The 25,528-nt window shown below is 47.2% G+C and overlaps 1 protein-coding gene and 1 non-coding gene across 2 annotated transcripts; both read right to left on the bottom strand.

Moving 5' to 3' along the window:
* Nucleotides 1-1,184: 1,184 nt before the first annotated feature.
* Nucleotides 1,185-24,529, bottom strand: EXOSC10 (exosome component 10). The gene is made up of 25 exons (XM_065935768.1): nt 24,345-24,529; nt 22,688-22,824; nt 21,645-21,768; nt 20,248-20,352; nt 19,789-19,954; nt 19,528-19,642; nt 17,575-17,650; nt 17,172-17,282; nt 16,823-16,966; nt 15,922-16,112; nt 14,358-14,514; nt 13,830-13,978; nt 13,612-13,662; nt 12,614-12,725; nt 10,781-10,831; nt 10,552-10,630; nt 10,351-10,460; nt 7,829-7,924; nt 7,411-7,485; nt 5,965-6,052; nt 4,815-4,888; nt 4,108-4,279; nt 3,223-3,281; nt 2,578-2,654; nt 1,185-1,820 (listed from the first exon to the last, which is right to left on the bottom strand). The coding sequence occupies exons 1-25, from the start codon at nt 24,453-24,455 to the stop codon at nt 1,790-1,792; spliced, it is 2,661 nt and encodes an 886-aa protein (XP_065791840.1). The 5' UTR covers nt 24,456-24,529; the 3' UTR covers nt 1,185-1,789.
* Nucleotides 21,958-22,030, bottom strand: TRNAG-CCC (transfer RNA glycine (anticodon CCC)). The gene has a single exon. It is a non-coding gene; the product is annotated as a tRNA-Gly (tRNA).
* Nucleotides 24,530-25,528: the final 999 nt, after the last annotated feature.

Here is a 25,528-nt window from a genome sequence, read left to right as displayed (position 1 = left end):
TTTTTAGCTGGGCATTGAACTAGTGAGTTTCTCAGTATCCTTTGATGTGGTCATGTGGCTAAGTTCTGGCCAGTGGGGAGTGGAGGCTGGGTGCTGGTCTTCCTTTCTTCCAGCTGAACAGAATGAGGATGTGGCAGGTGGCACAGTCAGCAGCCCCAGGAGGTGGAAGCCCTGTGCTCGAGTTGAGGACAGCAGAGCAACTACACGGAGGTCAGAGTCTGAGGACCACCAGTCACTGCACCAGCTCTGGGCTGACTGCATTCACAGAGAAGAAGTGAAGTGAAGTGAAGTCACTCAGTCATGTCCAACTCTTTGTGACGCCATGGACTGTAGCCTGCCAGTCTCCTCCATCCATTGGATTTTCCAGGCAAGAATACTGGAGTGGGTTGCCATTTCCAGACAGAGAAAATACATCTTTTGCTAAGCCATGGATAGTGTGGCTTTTCTGTCAGCTTTGACCACTCGAGTCCTGCCTTGTTCACACTCTGGCTGTCCTGGACTGCTCTCCGCAACACAGCCATGTCTGGTCTGGCCTAGCAACCCTGCAGGGTCTCACGCACAGTCAGCCCTCTCAATAACTCATGGGAAAAACTTCCAAGAAATAGGTTCCTTGTTTAAATATTTGTTAAAAAAATAATGGTATCATTCTGTGTTTTCTTGATAGCCTACCTCAGGACTAAAATCAAATGGAATTCTGAAGAATAATCAAGAGACTGGGTCACAAATTTATACAAAAAGTTCAGTGTTACATTAAGCATAGTACAAAAATGGTGGTCCCATGGTTAAGAATCTGCCTGCCAACAGGGTACATGAGTTCAATCCCTGGTTCAGGAAGATCCCACATACCATGGGGCAAATAAGTCCACGTGCCACAACTACTGAAGCCCATGTGGCCCTAGAGCCCGAGCTATGCAACAAGAGAAGCCAGCGTAATGAGAAGCCTGCATATCGCAACTAGAGAGTGGCCCCTGCTCGCTGCAACTAGAGAAAAGCTTGCGCCCAGCAATAAAAAAAGTACAAAGTGGAAACCTAAATGTTCAATAATGTGAATTAGCTAAAATGAATTTCAGGATGAGAAAGGTCTCATAATATAAATTTTAAAGGTGAAACACCATAGAAATATAAGGTCATTTGGAAGGTATTCACACATAAGGTAAAAAGCCTTTCCATCAATATAGTAAACATTCTCTTTGTGCCGCAAGATTAAAGATGATTTAATTTTTCTCTTTGCATTCTTCTATGTTTTTCTCATTTCCTGTAATAAACAAGTAATTAACTTTTATAACGGGGAAAAAACAAAACGTAAAAAAAAGAGAGAGACAGAGAAGAGATCAGGCTGTCGAGAAGCCCCAGTGGCTCTAAGTACCCACAGTCCCTCTTCCCGAAGGTACTTTTCATCATCTGGCTTCATTTGCATGATGTGCAGGCGTGGACAAGTGCGTCCTCTCAGGATGGAGAGTCAGGTGGGCATCGTGCCCTGGCCTCTGGAGGCCGCCCTTTCCTGAGTCCTGGAGTGTCTCCTGCATTCCTCCTTGGGGGAGGTTCTGGATTTCTCCAGAAACCACACTCCAAGGGCACACTTACCCCAGACCGCTGAAGAGGGTGACCTGGACAGGATGAGGTGTGTTCTTGTCTGCCAGAGATGGAGTGGCCACAAGACAAAAGTCAGGAACCTACTTTCTTCCAGCAAGAATTATTTTTTAATGGTTTAAAAATGAGTCTGTACAAAACCAGCACCACTATTTGGTGCTTCCAGTCCACCAGGGGATCCCGAGGCTGTCTTCCAACACTATCTCTTTGGCCAATTGTGCCTGAAACCTCTGTAGAGACAGTGTGAAAACAAAGAGTTAGTTCTTGCAGTCTGGCTGAATGGTGGCAGTCAGCCAGTTTATAAAACGTTGTGAGGCTTAATATTGCAGAACTGAGGGACAATGGTCTGTTCGGCGTCGAGGAGAACGGAGCTGGGCAGCAGAGTGCCCCCTGACACTCCAAGGGCACTCTAGGGGACAGGAGTGGAGGCGGGAGCAGCGTCCTGTGGCCTAGCAAGGGAGGGCTGGCTGAGCTAAGGATGGTCCCTCCTCCGCCACATCCTGGGAGCGCGTCCTCTGACTTTAGGGTCTGCTGCAAGGATTAGGGTCTTAGGCTTTTAACTAAAATACTCTTTTTTGGGTGATGCCATGCAGCTTGAGGGATCAGAACTGAACCCAGATTATCAGCAGCAAATGCAATGGACAGCCAGGGAATTCCCTAAAATATTCTTGGACAACAATGACTATCCGTATTTGCTTAGTGATTTTTTTTTCCTCTTTCCTCAGAAAGCGGCTGATGTAGGCAGATTTCAAACCTATTTGCTCTGGGATGACCCTGGGGGACCACATGGTAATGGGAGAGGGCTGAGGGTGACTGGAGTCCTAGAAGGCGTGGCTATGACTGTGGTGTCCAGTGATCACCTCTCCTCCTCCCAGCTCAGTTTTCTGAATGACAAAGATCAGAATCAGGCCTGGAGATGTGCTCTGAGACTCTCTCTAGGTGAGGCCTCGCCAGGTTTCCCTGGCCATGACGGTATCTTGCACGTACCTGTCTGACTTTCCAGTTGGAAAGGACATGCTTTTGTTTCCCATTGATTGTTTAATTTTTTTGGCTGCAATACATTTCTGAAAAGACAAGAAACCATCTAGGCTGAGTGACAACCATAACCGCACGATGCACAGGAAAACATGCCTGGGCTCAGACGGCCCATCAGAGCTGCCAGTGCAAAGGGTGTGGCTCTTGGTTTCCTTGCAACTGGACATTTCTGGGTGTTAGTGACGGCAAGACTGTACGGATGAGCTATTGAGGGAATGGCCAGGCTCTACGTAGGCCTTGTTCACCCCATCCCCATGCCAGACGTCCAGTCACATTGCGCTCTGGCTGGCAGCAATGCTCACGGGGGCAACGGCAGGCCTGTACTGGTACCACAGGGAGTGTTTCAGCCTGCTGCTATAATTCCCAAGGCAGCAAACAGTAACACCCTTCAAAACCACACACCCACCTTTAGAGATACTTTACAACATTTTTTTTCTTGCTGAAATAGATGATGGGTATTGTTTGTGCCTGGGAAGAAATGAGGCGAGGGAAAAGCTATGCAGATGGAGAGGGTTCCTAGATGGGCCAGTCTTGCCAGCAGTGGAGGGTCAATAACACACACCTCGAGCCCACTGGGATTCTCAGTCTGATTCTTACCTTGCCTGACTGGGGCTGCTTGCTTGGGTCAAACTGGGAAGGTTTGGATTTGCTGTTTCCTGAAAGGTAAGAGAAAAGAGGGGCTGGTGATCATGTGAGTGAGTTAATATACACCACAGACTCACTACCGGGCCAGGTGCACGAGATCCAGGCAGTGTGGGCCGTCAGTTCACTTGCCCTTCACAGACAGAAAGTTCTGGCTTGCTGTCACCTCACAAATCATGTTCTCAGCAGCTAAGGGCAGCCTGGAGGCCAGGCTCATTTCTCACAGGTCTATTCTTAGGTCAGGGGCCGGTGGCTAAGACACTGGCCAGTTCACATCAAGGAAATCCCTCTGGTTTTCGTGAAGGATGAAGCCACTGTCCGTAAACTGGGACCAGAGGGGATGTTCTTGAAGAAAAGACGGCTGTGTCGCCAAGGAGGCTGCTCTGTCATCAGGAATGTCACTGCAGCGCTTTCAACACAGACAGGCTCTCACAGGCTAAGGAGGCACAGAACTTCATCTTCTAGATACCAGGCTATCTCAACAAACCACATCTTGCTCAACAATCCACATCTTTACCCTGTATGTGTGTGTCTGAGAAAAAGTGTTTCCGGACAGAACTTGTGAAGAAGGATGGAGCCACAATTATTAACAGAATGGACACTATCTTGATGAACCACCAGAGTGGCTCCTGCAGCTCAGCCCTTGGGGCTGAGGGCCGTGGGTTTCTGCTCTGTCCCCATCACGTCCGTGTGCTGCCCTCACAATTCCAGGTTGCCTGCCTGGCCTTGGGTGGAGCTTCATCTCCACTGAAGTTCTGCTCTTTCCTCCCCTCCCCGCCACCTGCTCCCCCCACAGGACGTGGCTGGGTGGTCCCTGCAGGACACCCTCTCCGGCCTCACCAGCAAAAGCCTTGAAGTCTGACTTGCTGTAGTCATAGGGCGTAAAGTCTTTTTCTGGTGGATCTGGGTCTTTTGGCTTCTTGGAAATTTTGAGGCGTTTCTTCTCTTGCCTCTGTTCTGTCATCCTCGGGTCACTCGTCGTCCGCTCTCTTTTCTTGGCAGCATTTTCTAGCTGTGGATTGAACAGACCTGTAAGAGGGAAGCACGGCCACGACCAGGGCAGGAGGCCACTCTGTGTGACCCCTGTGAGCACCCTGCGAGGCACACAATGCCTCCAGGGCTGTAAACACGGGCTCCGGGACGGAGAGAGGAGCACTGGCGGGGGGGAGGCGGGTGGGCGGTGAGCTCCCAGCTGGAGGATGACGTCAGGCCACTTGGAAAGGCCAGAGCTGAGCACTCCAGGGTGCTGGGGAGCCGGGGTGGCAGGGGGTGAAACAGCTCCCAGGTGGAGTGGGACACAGAGTGGGCTCAATGCCTCACCTCCTTCTACAGGCCAAGGACATGTTTATCCCAAACCCAGCAGGAAAACCACCCCAGATGGACAGCGACGTCGACCTTCTGGGGTGGGGGGCAGGGGGCGGGCATGAGGCAGCACTACTGGACCAGCAACTGAGAGACGCCTATAACCCAACGCTGAGAGTGAGCCCTCCCGACATTCCAGACCAACCCTGACCACGATCAGAGAGAGCAGAAATGCAGGCACGTACGGCAGCCTGCTGGCGGACGGACACGGCCTGCTCCGCGGCTGCCCTGTACTCCTCCTGGGCCTGGTCCCGGGCGGCTGCAAGAGAGAGAGAACGTCCTCTGCGGCTGTGGTGGCAGCTGGGCCTCTGAGCCGCACTGCCTGCGGCGTCACCCCTGCTGAGCGCGGGCCCCAGCCCCAACCCCTACATCCCTGGAGCACCCTGCCTTGCGGCTCAGCCCAGATGTTCCTCTCCTCATCAACCAACCTCTGGGTCCACACCCATGCCTACTCCTCACCCAGCGGTCTCCGTGACTCCCCTGAGGACATGGCGTCGGGATCTCAACCCTAACAGGTCGAGGACCAGAACCAAAACCTCCTCCGCCTCTAACTGGCCCCCCTGCAGCCTCACTGTCCACACAGCCCCGCCTCCCAAGGCGCTCAGGACAAAACCTCCTGTCCATGAACCACCTCACCCAATGCTATCAGCTTCTCTACGCGACACGCCAGGCTCTGACTTTCCACCACCTGCCCTGCCCCCATGACGCACACACCAGTGTCCCCCTTCATCTGTACACTGTGCTGCCTCCTGACTGGACTGCCCACCCTGCCCTCTGCCCAGCAGCTGGTGAGGCCTCCACACCTAAGTCAGGGTACGGCCCTCCCCGGCTCAGAGCCCTCCATGGCTTCCAACTCACTTGGAGTAAAAGTCCCAACAACAGACTCCTGCCTGCTCTCTGTCCTACCCTCCATCCACCCCCCGCCCCCATCACTTTGGCCTCCTGGGTTGCTCTGAGCAGTACTGCAAGCTGTGGCCTTGGCCTCGCTGAGCTGGCAGTCTGAACACTTTCCCCTGATGGCTACGGGTCTTGGCTCAATGTCACGTTCACTAGACCGCCTCCCTGGACCACTGTACAGAAGCAGCCCGTGCCCCGTCAGGCCCAGCCGCAGCACGTCCTTCCTCTCTCTGCGTAAGGACCTGCTGCCCTGACAGCTCACACATCTCCGGCTCACCATCTGCCGCCCCTCGGCAGAAGGGAGGCCGTGGAGGGGAGGACTGGGGCTGCTCGGCTGTGCCTGGAGCTTTGCTTGAGTAACTGGACAGAAGAGTGAGCCAGGGCTGCTCTCAACCAAAGGTGCAGGCTGAGCTGACAAGGGGGTGGGCGCTACACTACCTGTATGCTCAGCTGCCTTCTTCTTGGCAGTTTCTTTAGGCTCTCTTTGTACCTGTACCTGGCTTGCCAGCTTCCAACGGTTGCTGATCTATAAATAAAAACAAACAAAAAAATCTCCAAAACTCAGCCGCCTAGGATGATTCTTTGAATGAGGTGACCCAGAGCATGCTGACTGGTAGCTATACACATTCTAGGTCCTAAGTTCCATTATCTAATGATCCTGTATCTAATGACACGAAAAATAAGAGCTCATGCTGGCTTTATGTATAAAGTACTTAATGTTATTCCAGCCACTGGGCTGGATGCCTGCATATCCACCCATTCAGTCCCTTCTATGACCCTGAGGCAGAGGTACCATCATCACTACCACTTTACAGACAGGAAATAGGTTGGGAGAAGCTAAGTAATGTGTCCAAGGGGACATGGTTAATAAATGGTAGAGATGGTGTTCAAGGCAGGACTCCTGCAAGCCTAAAGTGCTTCTTATGACACCACATTTACCTGGGGCATGAGAACACACCTCGGTGACAGGAAACGGTAAGTCTGGTAAGTCCAGTGGGCGGGGCAGGGGTGGGGGGGCTGCCCCCAGTAAGCCACAATGGGGGGGGGGAGCGGAAGAGAAGAGACAGCAGAAACCTCATCTGACTCCCCATTTCTAAAAACAGCAGGCTTACCAACAGTGACAGGGCGGAGGCCCATTAGGGTTTCAACCTGATTCTCCTTTTCGTTTTGTTTTTTTTTTTGGCCGTGCCACATGGCACGTAGGATCTTAGTTCCCTGATTCGGGATGGAACTCTCTCGTCCCTGCACTGGGGAGTGTGAAGTCTTAACCACTGGACTACCAGGAAGTTCCTTGGCCTGACTCTCTGGCCTAAAGAGCAGTGCAGGGGCGGGGTGGGGGGGTGTGTGTGCAGAGGGAGCCAGCCAGGCCACCCATCTGATGAGAGCACCACCTCCTGCAGGGAGGAAGAGGGCTTTTAACAAACAATTAACATGCTGGCTCCCAGGAATGTCGGCTCCCAGGAATATCTCATGGGGATCCAGGGAAGATGGATTCTTATTCTTACTTAAAATGCTGCTAAAAACAAACCACACAACATACAACAGAATGTTTCAAAATTTAAACTGTCATCTTTAAGAACGTTAAAGTAATATTCATAAATAGAAATGCATCAAGCTGTACATTTCATATCTGTGTACTGTATACCTTGTAAAAACAAAAAACAAAGACCTGTTTCTTTAAAAAGTTCCCCAATGCTTTCAAGAATCTGGTTAAAGTCTGGTTCCTCTCTCTGGAAACAAGGCTTATATATGAAATGTTTCTTGCACTCATTCTCAGGGAGGTTCAAAGATGGGCTTGTTTAGAACAGAAACCTGGTTTAAGAAATTAAGAAGTTCTCTTTTCTTAGAAAGTTCACTCTTAGAAAGGATGACAAATCCACTTACTTCATAGATTTTCGATGATGGATCAAACTTTGCTGACTGAGAAATGTGAGCCCGGTGTTCTACTGAAGGCAGAAACTGGAGAAATGGAAACAGTCACGTTAAATGCCGAGAAATAGAATCTGGACCCAGAATTCGGTGGCCCTCAGATGGGGGTGTTCTGCTGGTTACATCTTAGGAGGCCTCAATGCAAAGTGCCAGCCTGGCCGCAGCTGCCTGGCCCTCAAGTGGGGTCCTCTTGTCGACTTGGTCTCAGAAGACCTGACTCGGGGTCTCGACCCACTGCCAGGGATGTCGTCACGGTGGTGAGGCTTCTCCGGTCTCCGAAGTCTCTCGGTTCCTTTTTTAGGCAAAAGGCACCTCCGGCTGCAAAAAGCTCTGCCTCTTCTGTCAGCCCTTAACATACGCAACCAGTACTTACCATCCGAAATGGATTTTCAAAGGACTCCATTATGTTCTGGGCTTTTTTCTGTGCAACTGTTAATGGACTCTTTTCATTTCCTTCAGCACTAGGTTCCTGCAGGGACAGAGAAAAACGGCCTACAACTATGACCATTTTATGATATTAGATGCAGGCAAGAGGAGTAACAGTAACAGTAATAATGCCAACAGCTGACTTTTTAAAGTTCTTTATTTATCGGCCATGCCACACGGCACATGGAATCTCAGTTCTCCAACCAGAGATTGAACCTGTGCCCCCTGCAGTGGAAGCGTGGAGTCAACTACTGGACCACCAGGGAAATCCCTAAAATTTCTTTTCTTTTTTAAAAAAATTTATTATTTTATTTAAAACTTTTTCAGGAATTCCCTGGTAGTCCAGTGGTTCGGACTTGGTGCTTTCACTGCCAGGGCCCAGGTCTAGTCCCTGGTCAGGGAAATAAAAATCCCACAAGCAAAGTGTCACAGCACAAAAAAAAAAACCTTTTTTAATTTTAAAAAAATTTTTAAAAATCAAAGTATCATTTATTTATAATATTAATTACTAAGTTTTAAAAAAAGCTCTCCTGTGTATAAGGCACTACAATAGCCTGTAGTAACACACAGTGAGGTGTTCAATATTTACGTATTTATTGGCCACACTGTGGCATGCAGAATTTCCCTCATCAGAGATTGAACCCATGCCCCCCTGCAGTGGAAGCATGGAGTCTTAACCTCTGGAGTGCCAGGGAAGTTCCAATACACACTCATTGAATCAATGAGTTCTCACCACATCCTTACAACCTACAAGGTATGTGGCGTTACTCTCACCATGGTACAGATGAGGAAACTGAGGCCGAGAGAGGTTAAGAAAGTCTTCCAGAGCCTTACAGCTAGTAGGGGCAGAATAAGGATGTAAGTCCAGATCTGGCTGACTGGAGAACCTGGGGTTGTAACCTGAAATTAGCTGAAATTTAAAATCATACACCTTTATGGGTGACCAACAAAACTAAGCAACAGAATGTTGCTCTCACTGCAGGCATCGGCCTGCGCTAGCCCCTGGCCTTCTCTGTGGTCAGGCTTCCTGCACACCAGGAACAGGGGTGCAGCCTCTGCTAGACAACGCACAGCGCTTACACATCCACACGGCTGCAAGTTAACACTCACATCTTTAGCTGCCTAATCGCCTCGGTGATTCAACGCACTCTGTGGTCAACTAAAGGTCCTAGACTTCTGTTTGCACTGGCTACTGAAACAAGACTAACTGTATGCAATTAAGAGAAAAGGAAAGTTCACTCCCAGACAGTTAACACATCTTGCAGGTGGTACTTCACCTCCCTGGCACTGGCGCAGCATCTGAGTGTGATGGGAGACTTGTGAATAGGACTGGACCACCCAGCTTCTTACTATCTGAACACATGCTAAGCATGAAACTTGTCTTTATCCAGATAGTATGCTTGCTTCTCTTTCTCAGTTCTTTCTAGAAATTATAGTTTTTCCTTCTTAGCCCATCTGTTGTATTTCCTGGTGGCTCAGACGGTAAAGAATCCGTCTGCAATGCAGGAGACCCAAGTTTGATCCCTGGGTCAGGAAGATCCCCTGGAGAAGGGAATGGCCGCCCACTCCAGTATTCTTGCCTGAAGAATTCCATGGATAGAGGAGCCTGGTGGGCTATAGTCCATGGGGTCATAAAGAGTCAGACACAACTAAATGACTAACACTTTCACTTTCTTTCACATCTATTGTGTGCTGTATTCAGACTTTTTATCTGTGTGATTTCCTTTTATCCCTGGTCATCTCACTAACTATCATCCTGACCAGCACATGCACCCTGGTCTTCCTTTTGCACAGAACCCAGAGCTCATGTCTGTGGTGGAAAGGAGAAGCGTGCTGGGTGGGATTAATCAGGACAAGCTCTATCGTATCCCAGGCCGGATTCCAGGAACAAGGTCCCCAAGTGGGCCACACTGGATGGAGTCTCTACCTACCGGGGCTCAGCCTCCCTGGGAGGGGGAACAAGTTCCTACCCACTTCCTGGTACTTGCATCTCCTGCTGCTCACTTAATCTAACAGGCCAGACTGGGGAGAATGCTTTTCTTTTCTTTTGATTTTTTTTCTTCTTTTCATCCAAAGCACATATAGATGATGCTGGCGATCGTCAGGAAAGTATACGCAGCACACACTATGAGTTCACTGGAAACACTGTTCCACCCCTTCTGGGAATCAGGATAAACTGGCCCTTGACTGACCTCGGATGAATGGGGAAGGAAGGCCCCTGTTTATACATCCCTGGAGCTCCTGTCCGGCTCCCTTGGGGCACTTCCCCTGAGGATTTCCTCAGGCAGCACACAGAACTCTCCACCACCCCTCACAGACCTCCTCATTAGGGCAGCAAACACCATCCAGCCAACGGGCTTCCTGCCCACCCCCACTGCCACTGGCTTCCACTTCCGGCAGACGGCCTCCTATCTGATAAAGCCAGTACATCCCCCCAGTCTGGGTCACGTCCCGGATGGTGTCACTCACGTTAAATAATGTGATGACAGCAGTAGCGACGAGACATCTGATGTCTGGCAGGGTCTCCTCGTCTTCTTGGGCGGAGAGGAGGCCCTCCTGTTTCTGCACCGGCGCAGGCCCTACAGGGAGGGGAGTCAGCGCGGGCCAAGCTGACGGGGCGGCACGCCGGGCAGCCCCACCCCCGGGACGTGCCAGGGGCCTCTTCGTTACCGTCGGTTGGGAGGAGAGGGTAGCCATCTGACGGGGCATGGGAGCAGTCATGGGGGCCAAAGAGAACATTCTCCAATCTCTGCGTCAAAAAGAAAGCAACAGGCCGGCGTGAAGGACTCTGTGACCCGGTGACAGGCCCTGGTGTCTGTCAGGGAGGCTGGGTCTGTCCAAGCTGTGACTGGTTCCCCTCCCTCCCTCCAAAAAAGCCACAACGAACACATCACGGTACCTCAGGGTTGGGCAGCGGCCCACTCTTCCTCACTCCTGCTGCGACTTCAGACTAAAGAGTCAGAACAGAGAGAGTGTGAGGAAAGTTCCCTAAATTTGATGACACACTCATTCTCTTTTTTTCCTTCAGCACAGACGTGTCTCTTCACTAGACGGTGTTTCTCAAGAGCCCGAGACTTTCCTTGTCCCTTCACCCCTTCCAGTGCCTGGCACCGTAATTACTTGTGCTCAGTAATTATTTGCTGGATGAAAGAATAAAGCCCTTTATCACAGTGAGCCACAACACAGAAGGATTCCAAACAGCTTGAGAAAGACTTTTGTCTAGTCACGGGAATTTTGCTCTTTACTTGGACAAAGTATAGAGTCAAGAAAGAAATATTAGTATGAAGACACTAAATGTGCTTATCCTCAGAGTCTCTCCTTTTTTACCTCAAAGGGGCTGATTTCAAGTCACCTGGGATCAATAATCTTTCAAAAATTACAAACATGTTTTACACATGCTAATATTACTACTGAGACAAAACATTAAAAACTGTGCCAATGAAAACACAAATCGAAACATGCATATCTTTCTGGACACCCTCTCTTCCACCCCCCGGCAAGGGCAGAATAAATGTTTGTATGGATTAAAAACAAAACAAAACACACACACATGTAAACTTACACATAATCTTGTGTAGACATACTGTAATATCTACACAAGAACACAGGTGTGTTGGTATGTGTGTACCCATGAAAGGCACACACATAGATGTATGGGTTTGTATTGTGGGCTGGGCATCCTGCTTTCATCTGAATTTGCCTAAACTTTAGCATCTTCACAGTTAGCGCTTTCTGAATTCCCTTCTCTCTGGGGTGCTCCTGTTTCTTGTCACCTCGGCTTTCTGTGTGGAGTGAGTGGTCCTTGACTCCACTTCCATTATCTTCAACTCTACTTGCCATTCAGAGAACACCTCTAAAGTACTTAACATGGTGCTCAGAAAAGAATCGCAGCCACTGTCACCACCTGTTATAAAGTCCCATCAATCTTTGCTTTTGAAGATGCTTCCTGAACCTGTCTTTTCCCTTCTATTCCTGTGACCGACATGCTCATCAGGGCTCTTATCATCTCACTTTGGACTACTGCCAGGCTTCCAAAATGCAGTCTCTATGCTGAGATCCCCACTCCAGTTTATCCTGCAAGGCTGACTACCTCGGGACAACAGCTAACCAGCCCATCATTGGACATCATGAGACATCACTGGCCCTTGGATTAACAAAGATAAGGTTGCAAAGAAAGAAGGATGAGGGATTCCCTGGTGGCTCAGTGGTATAGAATCTGCCTGCCAATGTAGGACACGTGGGTTTAATCCCTGGCCCGAGAAGATCCCACATGCTGTGGAGCAACTAAGTTCATGTGCCACAACTACGGAGCCTGTGCTCTAGAGTCTGGGAGCTGCAGCTACTGCGCCCAAGTACTGTAACTATTGAGCCCACAGCTGCAACTATTGAAGCCTGTGTGCCCTAGAGCCTGTGCTCGGTAACAAGAGAAGCCACTGCAATGAGAAGCCTGCATGGTGCAATGAAGATTAGCTCCTGTTTGTCGAAAATACAGACAAGCCCATGCAGCAGTGATGCCCCAGCACAGCCAAATACAAATAAATAAAATTTTTTTTAAAAAAGGATGAACTTTAGCTTCTGACTATCATAAAGACACACCCACTGGATTTCCTAAATCCTATTATTTCCTCAGGCTTTTTTTCAGAATGGAGACCAATTCACGTGTGAAGGAGACTAAAGGAGCAAGACGGCAGCAGACAGAGCTGAGAACCTGTGGAGTTGGGGAGCTTCTTACCTTGAGCAGAGGCATCTCTCGCGCCTGCTGAATCAGAAGGTGCATTTCGTTGATCTGCTGCCGTACGAGAGGAGGCACAGGGTTACAGCAAGCGATGATGCCCTGAGGTTCCCTGAAGGAAGTGAGAACACACTCAACATTGCCCAGGAGCGTGGCCCACAAAGGCTCCATGAAGGAACAACGACCCAGTGAAGCCAGAGCGCAGGCACTCAGGTGAGAACTGAGGGAACACGGTCCGTCAGAGTGACCCCACGTTCCAAGACATGCTCTCTGCTGCACTGAGCCCTGAGCAGACGCCTCCCACCGCTGCCTCCTGCTCGCAGGGAGGGCTGGAACACAGCCCCATAGCTCTGCTCACCTGCAACCCTGCAAGGAGGTGCCAGGTGAGGATGAGCTTTGATTCTCTGCTTATACTCCAATTAACATCATAAGACATCTAAAATCATGAGACACCTTAATCCAGAAGGAGGTACAGATGAAAGAGTCTGAGAAATTTTCCCTCTAAAGTGGATGCTCCAGGCTCAGAAACTTACATGCTGAGGCTGCTGTTAAGTCGCTCAGTCATGTCCAACTCTTCTGTGACCCCCATGGACTGTAGCTCACCAGGCTCCTCTGTCCATGGGATTTTCCAGGCAAGAATACTGGAGTGGGTTGCCATTTCCTCCTCCAGGGGATCTTTCCCACCCAGGGATCAAACCCATGTCTCCTGCATTGGCAGGCAGATTCTTTACTGCTGAGACACCTGGGAAGCCCAGACTTACATGGGAATCCATATAAGGGATAAACATGGAAACAGCTCCAGTTCTGCTGGAGCTCTGCTTCCTAAATGGCAGCGCACGGGCAAAGATTCTGCATTCCTTGGACTTGCTAACTTCCTCAGGGCACTAATCTACTCTAAGTAAACAGCTCTGAGGTAACAACAATCAGGGAAGCCGGATCTAAGGGACAGTACTTTCTCCACTGAGGAAGTCAGAGCACATTAATCAGTCCTCACTCACTTGGGCAGCTCCTCAGCTATCTTTAGCATCATGTGGTTTGGCAGGACGTATCTGGAATAAAACACAACAGGATCCCATTAAATTCTGCCAACAAGCTCCATGATGTGCTGTAACCCTGGGAAAACATAATCAACTTTCACGGTGAAAAGAGTTGAAAAGGCCCATTATTTCCTTGTCACCAGATCTAGCAAGAATGAAAGGGATCCATAGTCCCTTACCCGTAACTCTCATCTTCCCGACGAGCTGTTTTATCCCTCCAGGCAAACAGCAGCTGAAAGGCCGTCAACTGCTGTGTGTTCAGATGCTTCTTCTGCTTCCTATAGAGTTCCAGGTAAGATTCGTCTGTGAAGATGGGTTTGATGAATTTCTGCAAAATATTAGAGAATATTCATGATAAGTGTGAATCAATACTGTGCCCTGGGCTCTTCAGGACACTAGGCTCTTTTATGAATGTAAACAGGAAGGCAGACGTGCGCCGCCACAACCATTGAGCCCGTGTGCCACAGCTACTGAAGCCCATGAGCCTGGAGTCCATGCTCTGCAATGAGAAGCCACTGCAGTGAGAAGCCCGCGCACCAAAACCGGAGAGTATGCCCGCTTGCTGCAACTAGAGAAAGCCCGTGTGTAGCAACGAAGACCTAGTGCAGTCAAAATAAATTAACTCATTTTAAAAATTAAAAAAAAAAATAAATGAAAGAGCAGAGCAGAGCACAGGGAGCCGAGCAGAACCTGGGTCCGGGCTGTACCTTGAGGCAGATGTCACGACTGCGCTGCCACACCACCTGCAGCTGTGTGGGCCGCGAGTTGCCGCGCTCCCACAGCTCCAGCCGCATCTTATCATAGATGTACAGCAGGTAGTGAGTGTCGTCTCGGGCGTAGCTCAGCATTTCCTCGGGCAGAGGTCTAGAATTGCAACAGAGAACGCTGTTTCACTGGTTTCCCCTGCGGTGGCAATTAGACTCATCTACCCTGTGGGTTCCTGCTGAAGTCCAAGAGTCTCCCCTGGCCAATACTACAGCCCCACCAGCTTCTCCGGCACCCTCATGGGACAAGCTTTCTTTCCACAGCTGGGCAGAAGGGGCAGCAGGGCAACGACATGGTAAAAATCAGGGCCCTGTCTTGAGTGTGAATCTTATCCCACTGTGTGACATGTGTTAATGGTTAAGTAAAAGGAAGTGGTTTCTAGATTTTAATAATTTTCATCTTATAGTTTGACTTTACTAAATTCTCTTGAGAAATTCTGGCATGAGATATGCAGAAGAGCTTGGTGCTTCTCCATACAACAGTTGCAGCCTCAGAGAGGAAGCCAGCTATCTGAAAATGACCAAGGAAAGCAAGAATCCCACAAAGTGTGGCAAGACTCCCTAACAGCCTTAGATAATAGTAAATACTATAAATTATTATATAGTATATATTTACTATATGCTATATTTACTACACTGTAAATTACTATATAGTAATTACTCCACTATAAATTACTTAGATTACAGTAAATACTGATTAGAAGGCTAAGTCAGCTGTGTTCTTAGAACTCTCTCACACTTACGGGAGACCATTTCACACACATGTACCAGGGAGATGTGGGTTACAAACAAGAGACAGACATGGACAAATGCTGACATGGCATGGCAATTTCAACTATTTCCATGAAGCATGATGCACTATTTATTTGTTTATCTAAGACAGTAATTCCTACCTTTTTCAAATATGAAGCATTCTTTTCACTTTAATTTTTCTTATAATTTATGCTCAAGTACAATCTAATTTCCACCTCAATAAATATGAAGCCTTTTTAAAAACCAATCCATTTCAAAAGTTTTAAATACTTAACACTCCCCTCTATGTAACATAATCAGTCCAACATATACTCTACATTATTCTAAAACTTCCAGCTGTCCTTATGCCACTAAAAACAAATGGACAAAAGCCCAATGACATTCAACTCAAGACCATATGGGGTACCTCCCTGGTGGTCTAGTGAGTAAGAATCCGCCTGCCAATGCAGGGGATAGGTGTTCGACGCCTGGTCTGGGAACTAAGCCCGTGCAGTACAACTACTGAGCCCACCCAGCCTTAAGGCTGGGATCCGCAACAAGAGAAACCACTGCAACGAGAAGCCTAAGCTCCACAATAGAGAGTGGCCCTTGCTTGCAACAATGAAGACCCAGTGCAGCCAAAAATAAACTAAAAAAAAAGAAGAGAGAGAGATCCAAGCGGTGTTACAGCCTGCACACAGGTCTCCACAGTGGGATTAACAACCACCCAGGCCTCCCTCCGCCAGCCCTGTTTCCTCATCAAGAACAAACTGACCGTATCCGCCAGTCGGCCAGCTGGTACTGCTTGTTCGACTCCACGTTGCAGTAGAGCTTCAGGAGGTGGTCCAGGGAGTGCCTGCCCAGGTTAAGAAGGCGAGCTGCCTGGTGAGTATCAAACATGTTCACCACGTACAACCCAAAGTCCTTCTGGAGCCATTCTATGTCTGAATCGGCACCATGGAAGACCTGAAAATAAAACCATAGCCGTGCAGTACAGAGGCACAGGGCTGGTTATGCTCTGAAATGAACTCTGTCCCTAGGCTATTAGAACACTGGAATAGAAGCCAGGATAAAGATAAAGATGGTTCAGTTTTACATGCTTCTTTTAGTTTGGGCCACAGTCTTCTACAATCCTAACTGCATGCTTGTAACTGCTAACAGCTGATGACTCTAAGAAGGCCACGTTGCTAGCTTCAAGGGCAGTCATTAAGTCCAACAATCTTGAGATCAAGGGCTTGCTGCAGTACTCATTAAAGTGCTTTAACATTTTCCTGGGTGGTGATGAGCTAAGTCTTAGCTGTTCTAACAGAGGGTTAGAAACAAAAGCATGTGGTACCCTAGTGGTGTTAGTTGTTCAGTCGTGTCCAACTCTTTTCGACCCCATGGACTATAGCCCACCAGGCTCCTCTGTCCATGGGATTCTCCAGCAAAAATGCTGGAGTGGGTTGCTATTTCCTTCTCTAGGGGATCTTCCAAACCCAAGGATCAAACTCGGGTCTCCTGCATTGCAGGCAGATTCTTTATTGTCTGAGCCACCAGGGAAGCCCATCCTAGTGGAGGAAGTTACAATTTTTTCTCTCAGCTTTACTGGGGCTACGCCGAAATGATGACAATAGGAAATTGAGAAGCATTTAAATCGTGTGCTCACATGTAAAAGTGGGAAAAGGCTGGCTGACCTTAACAATAGCTGGGTCTGTGAGGCTCTCGTTGAGAATGTACATGTCACTGCGAAGCTCCAGAGTGTCAACAATGAAGTCTTCTGTCCTGGTGGAAATCTGCATCAGGCAGGTGAGCCCCAGGAAGCTCCTGTAAGAGTGGTGCTAAAATACACAGAAAGACGGGGGAACAGGGAAAAAACGATTTTTATCAGGCTTAGAATGAAATTGATTTTGAAAAATCAGTAATAAGTAAAGTAATGTGATTCTTACCAAAAAACAGGTCTAAATTAGTATTAATTTTATACTTCTTGAATAGGTGAACTCACAGAAAATGTAAACACTCCATTTTAGGTAATTAATAAGTTACCTCCAAGTCTACAGCAAATTCTTGACACTTGAGGAGCTTTTCGTTGAGTTCCACTAGTTCATCCAGTGTGGACACGAAGTGGCAGGGTGTCTCTCCTACAGGTCTGTATAACTGCATCACAAAAGCATAGGGAGAAGAAGAAGACTCTGAACCGTCATCTTTCACAAAAGGACAAAGTGAATTATGAGTCCAAGAAATGATCCCAAGTCACACCCTTCTATTTGGGCAGCCAGAAAATTTGTTTGGCTTTCCATAACATCTTACGGGAAAACTTGAACAAATTTTTGGCCACCCCAATACTATAAAAGCAACTAAGGAAAGCTAAAACTGCATCCAGTCATCGATGTACCTGATTCTTCCTGGGCTACTTGGGAACCACCCATCAGCTAAGATCGGCACTTACCTGAGGCTCTGGCTTTTGAAGGACTGAGTCTGGTGGCGTGAAGTGATCTAGTTCATACTGATAAGGATGTGCAAACCTGAATCGGTAAAATAAAAAGGTACAAACAATAAATGCTGGAGAGGTGTGGAGAAAAGGCAGCCCTCTTGCACTGCTGGTGAGAATGTAAATTGATACAGCCACTGAGGAGAACAACATGAAGGTTCCTTAAAAAACTAAAAATAGAACTACTATATGATCCAGTAATTCCATTACTAGGGGTATACCCTAAGAAAACCATAATTCAAAAAGACACATGCACCCCAATGTGCACTGTAGCACTATTTACAACAACTAGGACACAGAAGCAACCTAAATGTCTATTGAAAGATGAATGGATAAAGAAGACGTGGCATATATATACAACGGAATATTAGACAGAAAGGAAGGAAACTGGGTTATTTATAGAGAAGTGGATGGACCCTAGAATCTGTCATTCAGAGTGAAGTCAAGTCAGAAAGAGAAAAACAAATATTGTATATTAACACACACATATGGAATCTATAAAAACTGTACTGATGAACCTATCTGCAGGGCAGGAAGAAAGATGCAGAAGTAGAGAATGGACCTGTGACCATGGTGGGGAAGAAGGTGGGACAAATCAACAGCATAGCACTGACATACATACACTACTATGTGTACGATGGACAGCGAGCGGGAAGCTGCTGTCGAGCCCAGGGAGCTCAGCTTGGTGCTCTGTGACGACCTAGGGGGTGCTATCTTGGAGGACTGGGTGGGAGGGAGGCTCAAGAAGGTGGGAGGATATATTTGTACATACAGGTGATTCATTTTGTTGCACGACAGAAACGCAACACTGTAAAGCAATTACACTACAGTAAAAAAAAAAAAAATAAAAAAAATAAAAAGAAAAATCTTTGTGATTAATCCCATGATTCAAGGAAGAACAACTGTTTTAATCCAGTCTGTTAAAGCAAACAAGAAAAGAACATTGTGAAAATATTTGCTTCAATGATAATTCAAGTGCATCAAAAAAAAAAAATTAGGTGAAATTTGTTCACCCTTAAAAGTATAACAAAGTATAATAAAAAATCTACTCATTTATAAAGATTTGAGCACTAATTGGAAAAACACTGTATAGCTGCTGCTGTGGATGATACAGAAAGGTGGAATATATAATTCTTTGTGATCTGGAATAATGGATCTGTGAGGTGAGAGAGGATGGGGCAAATATCTCAGTTGTCATATACTAAATGATGCATTTTTTTCAGTTCTGCTATCAGATTCTGGCATAAGAATCCTGTCTTTTTTGAGTTCCTTGAGGGCAGAGCCGCCTTTCAGTACCTTTATTTCTCCAGCACTTGACTGGAGGCCTCACAGTGCAGAGCTGGGGCTGAGGCATGAATGCCCAGACGCTCTGGCTATGTGTGAGAAAAGGACCAACACTGACAAAGTCCTCCTCATCTTTTTTCTTTACACTGAAGGCAAAGTCCTATTGTCTGTTTTAAGCAAAGATTTTCCAAGATGCTTATACAGTCAGGGAGAAGGTCTTTTCTGTGCTAAGTTTACAGGTGAGCCTTACCTCCCTGTGTGAGACCCCACCTGACAAGAGAGGCAGAGTGGTACAAAGCAAAGAAAATTTTAAGAAAACCTGGGTTTGAAGTTCTAGTTCTGTGGGAAGTTAGCATCGCAAGTTTGGTTCTTTCATCTGTACAATGGGGACGAGAGCAACTGGCAGCTCTTAGGACTGTGTGAGGGCTGTGTGAACGACACCTGTGTGAAGCCCTCTGTGAAAACAAGCAGGAGGTCAGTGGCTAAGATTCATGTCAGGAAGAGGGGAAGTGTCACCCACCCCTCAGGTTCCGCTTTCATTCACACATTTTACAAAAGTGACGCAGAGTGAAAACACACATGGTGGTCAAGACTCACAACAGGACATTCAGACAGGTGAACACTTACATGTCCTGCTCCACCTGCTGGGTTCTCTGCTGATGGATTAAATCCGCCAGGGCAGGGGGCACATCCAAGTCCTCAGGGCGGTCTTGTGGGCGTTCCCGCCTTTCTTTGGAGAGTGCTGGAGACCCAAGCAGCGACAAAGACAGGTTTGCGCTGTCTAGTTACCAAGGGTTAACTGGCTCCCTCTGAATTTGAAGAAAGGAAGGCGGGAGGGAGACCTTTCTCCCTTCATTTGTGTTGTTGGGCAGAGTTGGCACCACTTACCCTGAGGGAGGGGTTTCTGAGCATTGGGCTTGATGAAGATTTTGGGAAGAAATGGTGTGTTAGAGTTGTCAATCTTCTCTCGGAACTTAAGCTGAGGTCGGATGATGTTCTTTGCATGAAGCAGCCGGAAAGTTTCAGATTTTGTTTTTTTGCTATATTCTCCTGCCTATGATCAGCAAATACAAATTTATAACACAGCAACTTGAAGACTTAGAAAACTAAATTCCATTTTGTGTCAACGGCCACCCATTAAAGAATGTATGTGTGACACTGGGGGGGGGGGGGTGGGGGGTGCAAAGTAGACTAGAGGGTGGAATTAGGTTGTGTCTGTTTATGAGAACAAGTTAGGCAGTGGCCAGTTCTGTGTTCAATAAATTAGAACAGAAACGCAAATGAGAAAGGGCAAAGGCCCTAAAGTTGGTATCAGATACTCCAGTGCATCTGAAAAGCAACCCTTACCTTCCGGTTCCAGCTGGACACTATGGTTTTGGGGACCTGTAACCCTGCAGGGAGGACAGGTTGTTGATTCTTATTCACGCCTGATGCTTCATCCAGTAAAATGCCCTTAGAGTGCAAGAGGTATTAGATAAGTATCTTCCTTTAAGGGTTAACAGAGTTAATTACCTAAAATTTTACGAAACATAGGCAGAGAATTACATGCAAGAGTACACATTTGTAAGAGTGAATAACTGTAGCAGACATGATTTGAGAGTCAACCCAAGTATTTAAAGCATTACTTGCTCAAAGGTAGGGCAGTGATCAGGCACTCCCAACCCTTGACTGACTCTCTTCACAGTTATGAATTGAGCTGAAAATTTAAAAGTGACTTAACAGGATGATATGGCCTACATCCTAGACTGCATTAAACACAGAGGAATGGTAATCAGAGTGAGAATGAAGGTTGTCCTCATCCATCCATATTTTGTACAGTAGCACCAGATGTGGGATCTCAGTTTGGGCACTACTAACAGTGGTGCACCTAGCTGACAAATGGTAGGACTTGAAATCATAAAATTTGAGGAAACCACTGGAAGACCTATGGGCATTTAGACCATGGAAGAAATGACTGCATGGGACAGGACAGCATGATTTCATATCTGCAGGACTGTCACATGGCTGAGCATTAGCTGTGTTTTGGACAATCTGTGTATTTCTGTAAGGAATATTCTGCTGCAGAATTAGGCAGAAGAAGACGGTTGGCTAGCTATCTCAATGAGCCACATCTCCCTCTAATCACGCAAGTTAGGGTATTTAGAAGACTGCATGAGTGTGTGCTCAGTGGTGTCCAACTCTTTACAACTCCATGGACTGTAGCCCACCAGGCTCCTCTGTCCATAGGAGTTCCCAGGTAAGAATACTGGAGTGGGAAAAAAAAAAAAAGAATACTGGAGTGGGTTGCTATTTCCTCCTCCAGGGGATCTTCCCGACCGACCGAGGGACTGAACACAAGTCTCTTGTTTGTGTCTCCTGCATTAGCATGCAGATTCTTTACCACTAGCACCACCTGGGAAACCTACTTAAAATGGATTAAATGTTGGTTGCGCCCTGTATCCAGAGGCCTCCTCTCCTGCAACAAAATGGAACTGGCAAATCTGGAGGGTAGATTTCTGATAAAGACACTTTAAAAACAGGCATCCCCAGGGGAAGTAATATTCTGAAGTGATGTATCTGAAGACAACTGTGTTATTTTTGGGGAAAATAAGCCAACTATCACAGGAAGGGAATATTGTTACGGACAAGAAATGCTAAACTTTCTTTCTTTCATTTCCTGAAGTGCCTGGATTTTCTTTCATTATTTAATAATACAAAGGCTCTTCATTTGTTAGTTGCCTTTAAGAGTGAGGTGAAATACTCACCACTCTTTCCAGAATAACATCATTGGTGTCGACCAGTAAATCAAACTTGTCCTCCAGCTCGGTCACTTTACTCCGGTCCTTAATGTTGCTTCGGCACCCATGGTACTGCATCACCCTACTCATGCTGGGAAGGACAGGAAAACCCAAATCAGTCTGTATACTTTTGTCTGTTTGTCTACTAATCTGGCAGAAAGATCCCAAGGCTTAGCTCAGATTATTCCCAACACTTTCTAAAACAAAATATTTATTTATTTGGCTGTGCTAAGTCTTAGTTGCAACATGCGTGCTCTTAGTTATGGCATGTGGGATCTGGTTCCCTGACCAGGAATTGAACCTGGGCCCCCTGCAGTGGGAGTGCAGAGTCTTAGCCACTGGACCTCCAGGGAAGTCCTCCCTAATACTTTTCAATCAAACTAACAAAACCTGCACCCTTATAGCAAAAAACATTGCTAGTTGCATGGCATTGGGCAATTCACTGAATCTCACAAAGGCTTATTTTCCTCATCCATTATTTGAAGGGGTGGAAGAAATTACCCCAAGGCTTTGTTTAAATTCTAAAAAAATATATAACACTATGTAAACTATGTACTCTGCATTCACTGTTTTAACATGAAATCTAAAACAGATTCTCTAATTCTGTCATGCAACAGTTCAACAAAACCAGTGTCTGTGTAATGTTTGTCCTAATACACTTATTAGGAAGCCATTACTAAAAAAGAAAATAGATTAAAAAAAAAAATAGAAAGCTAAAACTTGTGACTCCACAGGTTGTGTGAGAGAATCTTGGATCTAGGTTTTCTAGTCCCAGATTAATTAAAAAAGATTCACTGTCTATAGCTGCAATAGTCAACACATATATTTTTAAAGTTAAACTCAAAATTTAGCAAGTAACATTCCCTAATCAAAATCCATTGTCATTTTTACATTTTATAGCTCCAAAGCACAGAAAATTATGATAAGAAAAAAATACAAATCTCAGGAAAAATCATCTACTTCTTCACAGTCATTTCTTTCAACATGAGAAAAGAATATATAGTACTTACCACTGAAGCAACCTGTCTCCCTGTGTTTCACAAAATGCCTGGAAGCCAGGAAAACTTCGGTAAAAATCATACTCATCACCAAACTGCGGTAGGCCTCCAGACGCCTTGGTGACTGCCACCACTGCCCCAAGAGCGAACTGTCAAAACCAGAAAAACAAGCATGTTTTAGACATGGGTCACCATTCATTCAGCAGCTCATTTTTTTTCAAGATCTACTATATATAAGGAACTGTCCTAGATGATGAAGATACCCAATCTCCATGCATCATTTAGTGCCGATTTTACCCCAACCATTATGATACAAGAATGAACGTGAAAATGAGTTCTGGAGCTTACATTCTTGGGAGAATGGGGATAGAAATAACAAATACATATATAATAAGGCTAATATTCAAAACAGCCTGGTACTGTGACCTTGGGCAAGTTATTTTATTTATTTGAGCCTTAGTTTCTGAATTTGATAAACAAGTGTAAGGGAGTTCCCTGGTGGTCCAATGGTTGATACTCTGTGCTTCCACTGATAGGGGCAGGGGTTCAATCCCTGGTTGGGGAACTAAGATCCCACAAGCCGCATGGTTCAGCTAAATAATAATAATAGATACAGACAATGTAAGAATATCCTAGATCTTTCATATGACCGATTTAGAAAGGCTACTATCCACAACTGGACTTGTGTTTATGGCTCAGTTACTGCCAAGAAGGTCTCTATTTCAATTTCTGTGTGGTAATGAGAAAAAACCTGAAGTGGCTCCCATTGGTAAATGATGGTTGGTCACACGAAGGCCAAATGACATCACTGTAAGCTGTGTTATAAATGTTTTCCAAGAAAAAAAGAGAGAAAATGGGAACTTGAATCATGGTGGCGTTCTTGGTAGCACAGAGCCACCAATCAGGACCATGGCTAGTGGCCCAGGAATTATTCAGAACCAAATAAATGAATTTGTGGTAATGATAAATTAGACAAAATGCAAGTGGAGTTTTAGGGAATTTGTAGTGCTAACTTACAAGCTATTTTAGTTTCATGGTCTTGTAAGAACTATGAATGAGATGTTTAATTCCAGATTTGTTTGTTCATATTTAAGCACCATTAGACAAATAATCCAAATGAACTCTTTGGAAGGAGACAGTGATCAATGTTCTATGGCACCTGCAGGAGGGGCACTCGGTGGCAGCTTTAACAGGTGACATTAAACCCAGGGTTTAGGGTTTTGTATGACTGGACCTCAGGAGAGGGAAGAAGGGCCATCCCGGCCGCGGGAGGGGAGGACGGCAAGTGTGGGCAGCGTGAAGCCCCGAGCCTCTCCGGAGAGTTATCTGAGTGGCTCAGGCCTGGGCGGGGGCGGGGTCGCGAGGGCTGGGGGCTTCAGGGTGACCAGGAAGCCCTTCCTATGACGTGGCGACAGCTCTCCATGCTCGGGACTGCAAGGGTTCAAACGCGAGATCCAGGACCCTAGGGAGAGGGGAGTTCGCCATTGTCAGCGAGCGAAGCCCCATGCCTGGAGGGTGAAGAGGCAGACTGTGCCGGGAGAGGGCACAAGCCCCTTTACCCTCTCCCGGGGCTCGGCTGCATCGTGCACGCGGCCGCCCAGAGGGTCCGGGCCTGCTTCCGGTCAGCCGTGGGCGGCTCCCGATGCCCCCCGAGGCCTCCCGAACTCACCTTCACGAAGCTGTCTGCGTCCGGGAAGCCCGGCAGCACCATCTCCCCGTCAGACTTGGCCGCGCTCGTGGCCGACTGGGCCTTAGACTCTCGGGGACTGGGGGGCGCCATATTTCCGGCTGGCGCGGCTCTTCTCGCGAGAGTGCCTCTTCCAGCGCGACGTGCGCGCACCGCGCATGTGCGGAGGCAGTTCTTGCTGGGGGCGAGCTGGGGAGTTTGAGTTGGGGCGGAAACAGCTTGAGAACCCGTCCCCCGCCGCCCCCCGCCCCGCCCCAAGGAGGTTGACATTTTTCTTTAATCCTCGTCTTATTTCATGCAAACAACCCAGTGCTTTACGGTGAGACGCAGAGAATTCTCAACCCAGTAATTCTCAAATTTAAAGCCAGCTCTTCCTAGGCTCTGGTTTCGTGTCCCCCTGACTCACTTGATTTGACTCCTGCAATTCTCCCTCTCTGGTGTCTTCCCTCGTTGCTGGTTCTTCCATAACAGTCTACAAGTATGCTGGCATCTCTCCCAAACCGAGGCAAGACAGAAAACGCCACTGCACCCCACACCTTTGAACCACCGCAACATTTCTCTTGCACTTCATAGGTAAGCTACTGGAAAAGGTGTCTGTTACCTCGAGCACTCTGGAACTCCTCCAGTTAGAGGTTTTTCCTGATCCACACCGCTGGAACCACTCCTAAGGCACTTCAGTGTGAACTCAAACGTTTGTGAAATGAGCATCTGCAAGAGATCTTGTTAGGGGGGAGGCAGTATTAGGCAGCTCAGCAGTGGATTTGGGATGCCTCTAGGGTGTATCCTCTCTCCTGAGATCAGGGATGACACACCCTTAATACAGTTTGTTTGGCTTAGTAGGTGTTCAATAAATGTCAGCTGTTATTTATTTATTTATTTTTTTGCCAGGCCTTGCAGGATCTTAGTTCCCTGGCCAGGGATCGAACCTGGACCCTGGCAGTGAAAGTACTGAGTCCTAACCACTGGACTGCTAGAGAATTCCCACCTTATCTGTTATCTTAGTCAGAATATCCTATTAACAGGATGCATTTTTCAGTCTCCCCACCCCCTTCCCAGCCATTTGTGTACCTCAGGTACACAGGTACCATGGCAGAACAAAAGCTATTCTATTTCTTTTTAAAAATCTAGTATATTTTGGTTTATTTTTTTTTGGCCTCCTGGGTCTT

This window comes from Muntiacus reevesi, chromosome 5 (genome assembly GCF_963930625.1).
Source record: "Muntiacus reevesi chromosome 5, mMunRee1.1, whole genome shotgun sequence".
In the NCBI taxonomy this organism is placed as follows: Eukaryota; Metazoa; Chordata; class Mammalia; order Artiodactyla; family Cervidae; genus Muntiacus; species Muntiacus reevesi.
Note: the sequence above shows the minus strand (reverse complement) of the source record. Positions and strands in the feature narration are given on the sequence as shown.

What these genes read in the sequence shown, in the direction of transcription:
- EXOSC10 (XM_065935768.1), bottom strand. Translation starts at nt 24,455, where the DNA reads ATGGCGCCCCCCAGTCCCCGAGAGTCTAAGGCCCAGTCGGCCACGAGC. An exon ending in GGCCGCTGCCCAACCCTGAG is followed by an intron (nt 10,631 to 10,780) that starts GTACCGTGATGT and finishes TTTTTGACGCAG; the next exon opens with AGATTGGAGAATGTTCTCTT. An exon ending in TTGAAAATCCATTTCGGATG is followed by an intron (nt 7,486 to 7,828) that starts GTAAGTACTGGT and finishes CCATTTCTCCAG; the next exon opens with TTTCTGCCTTCAGTAGAACA.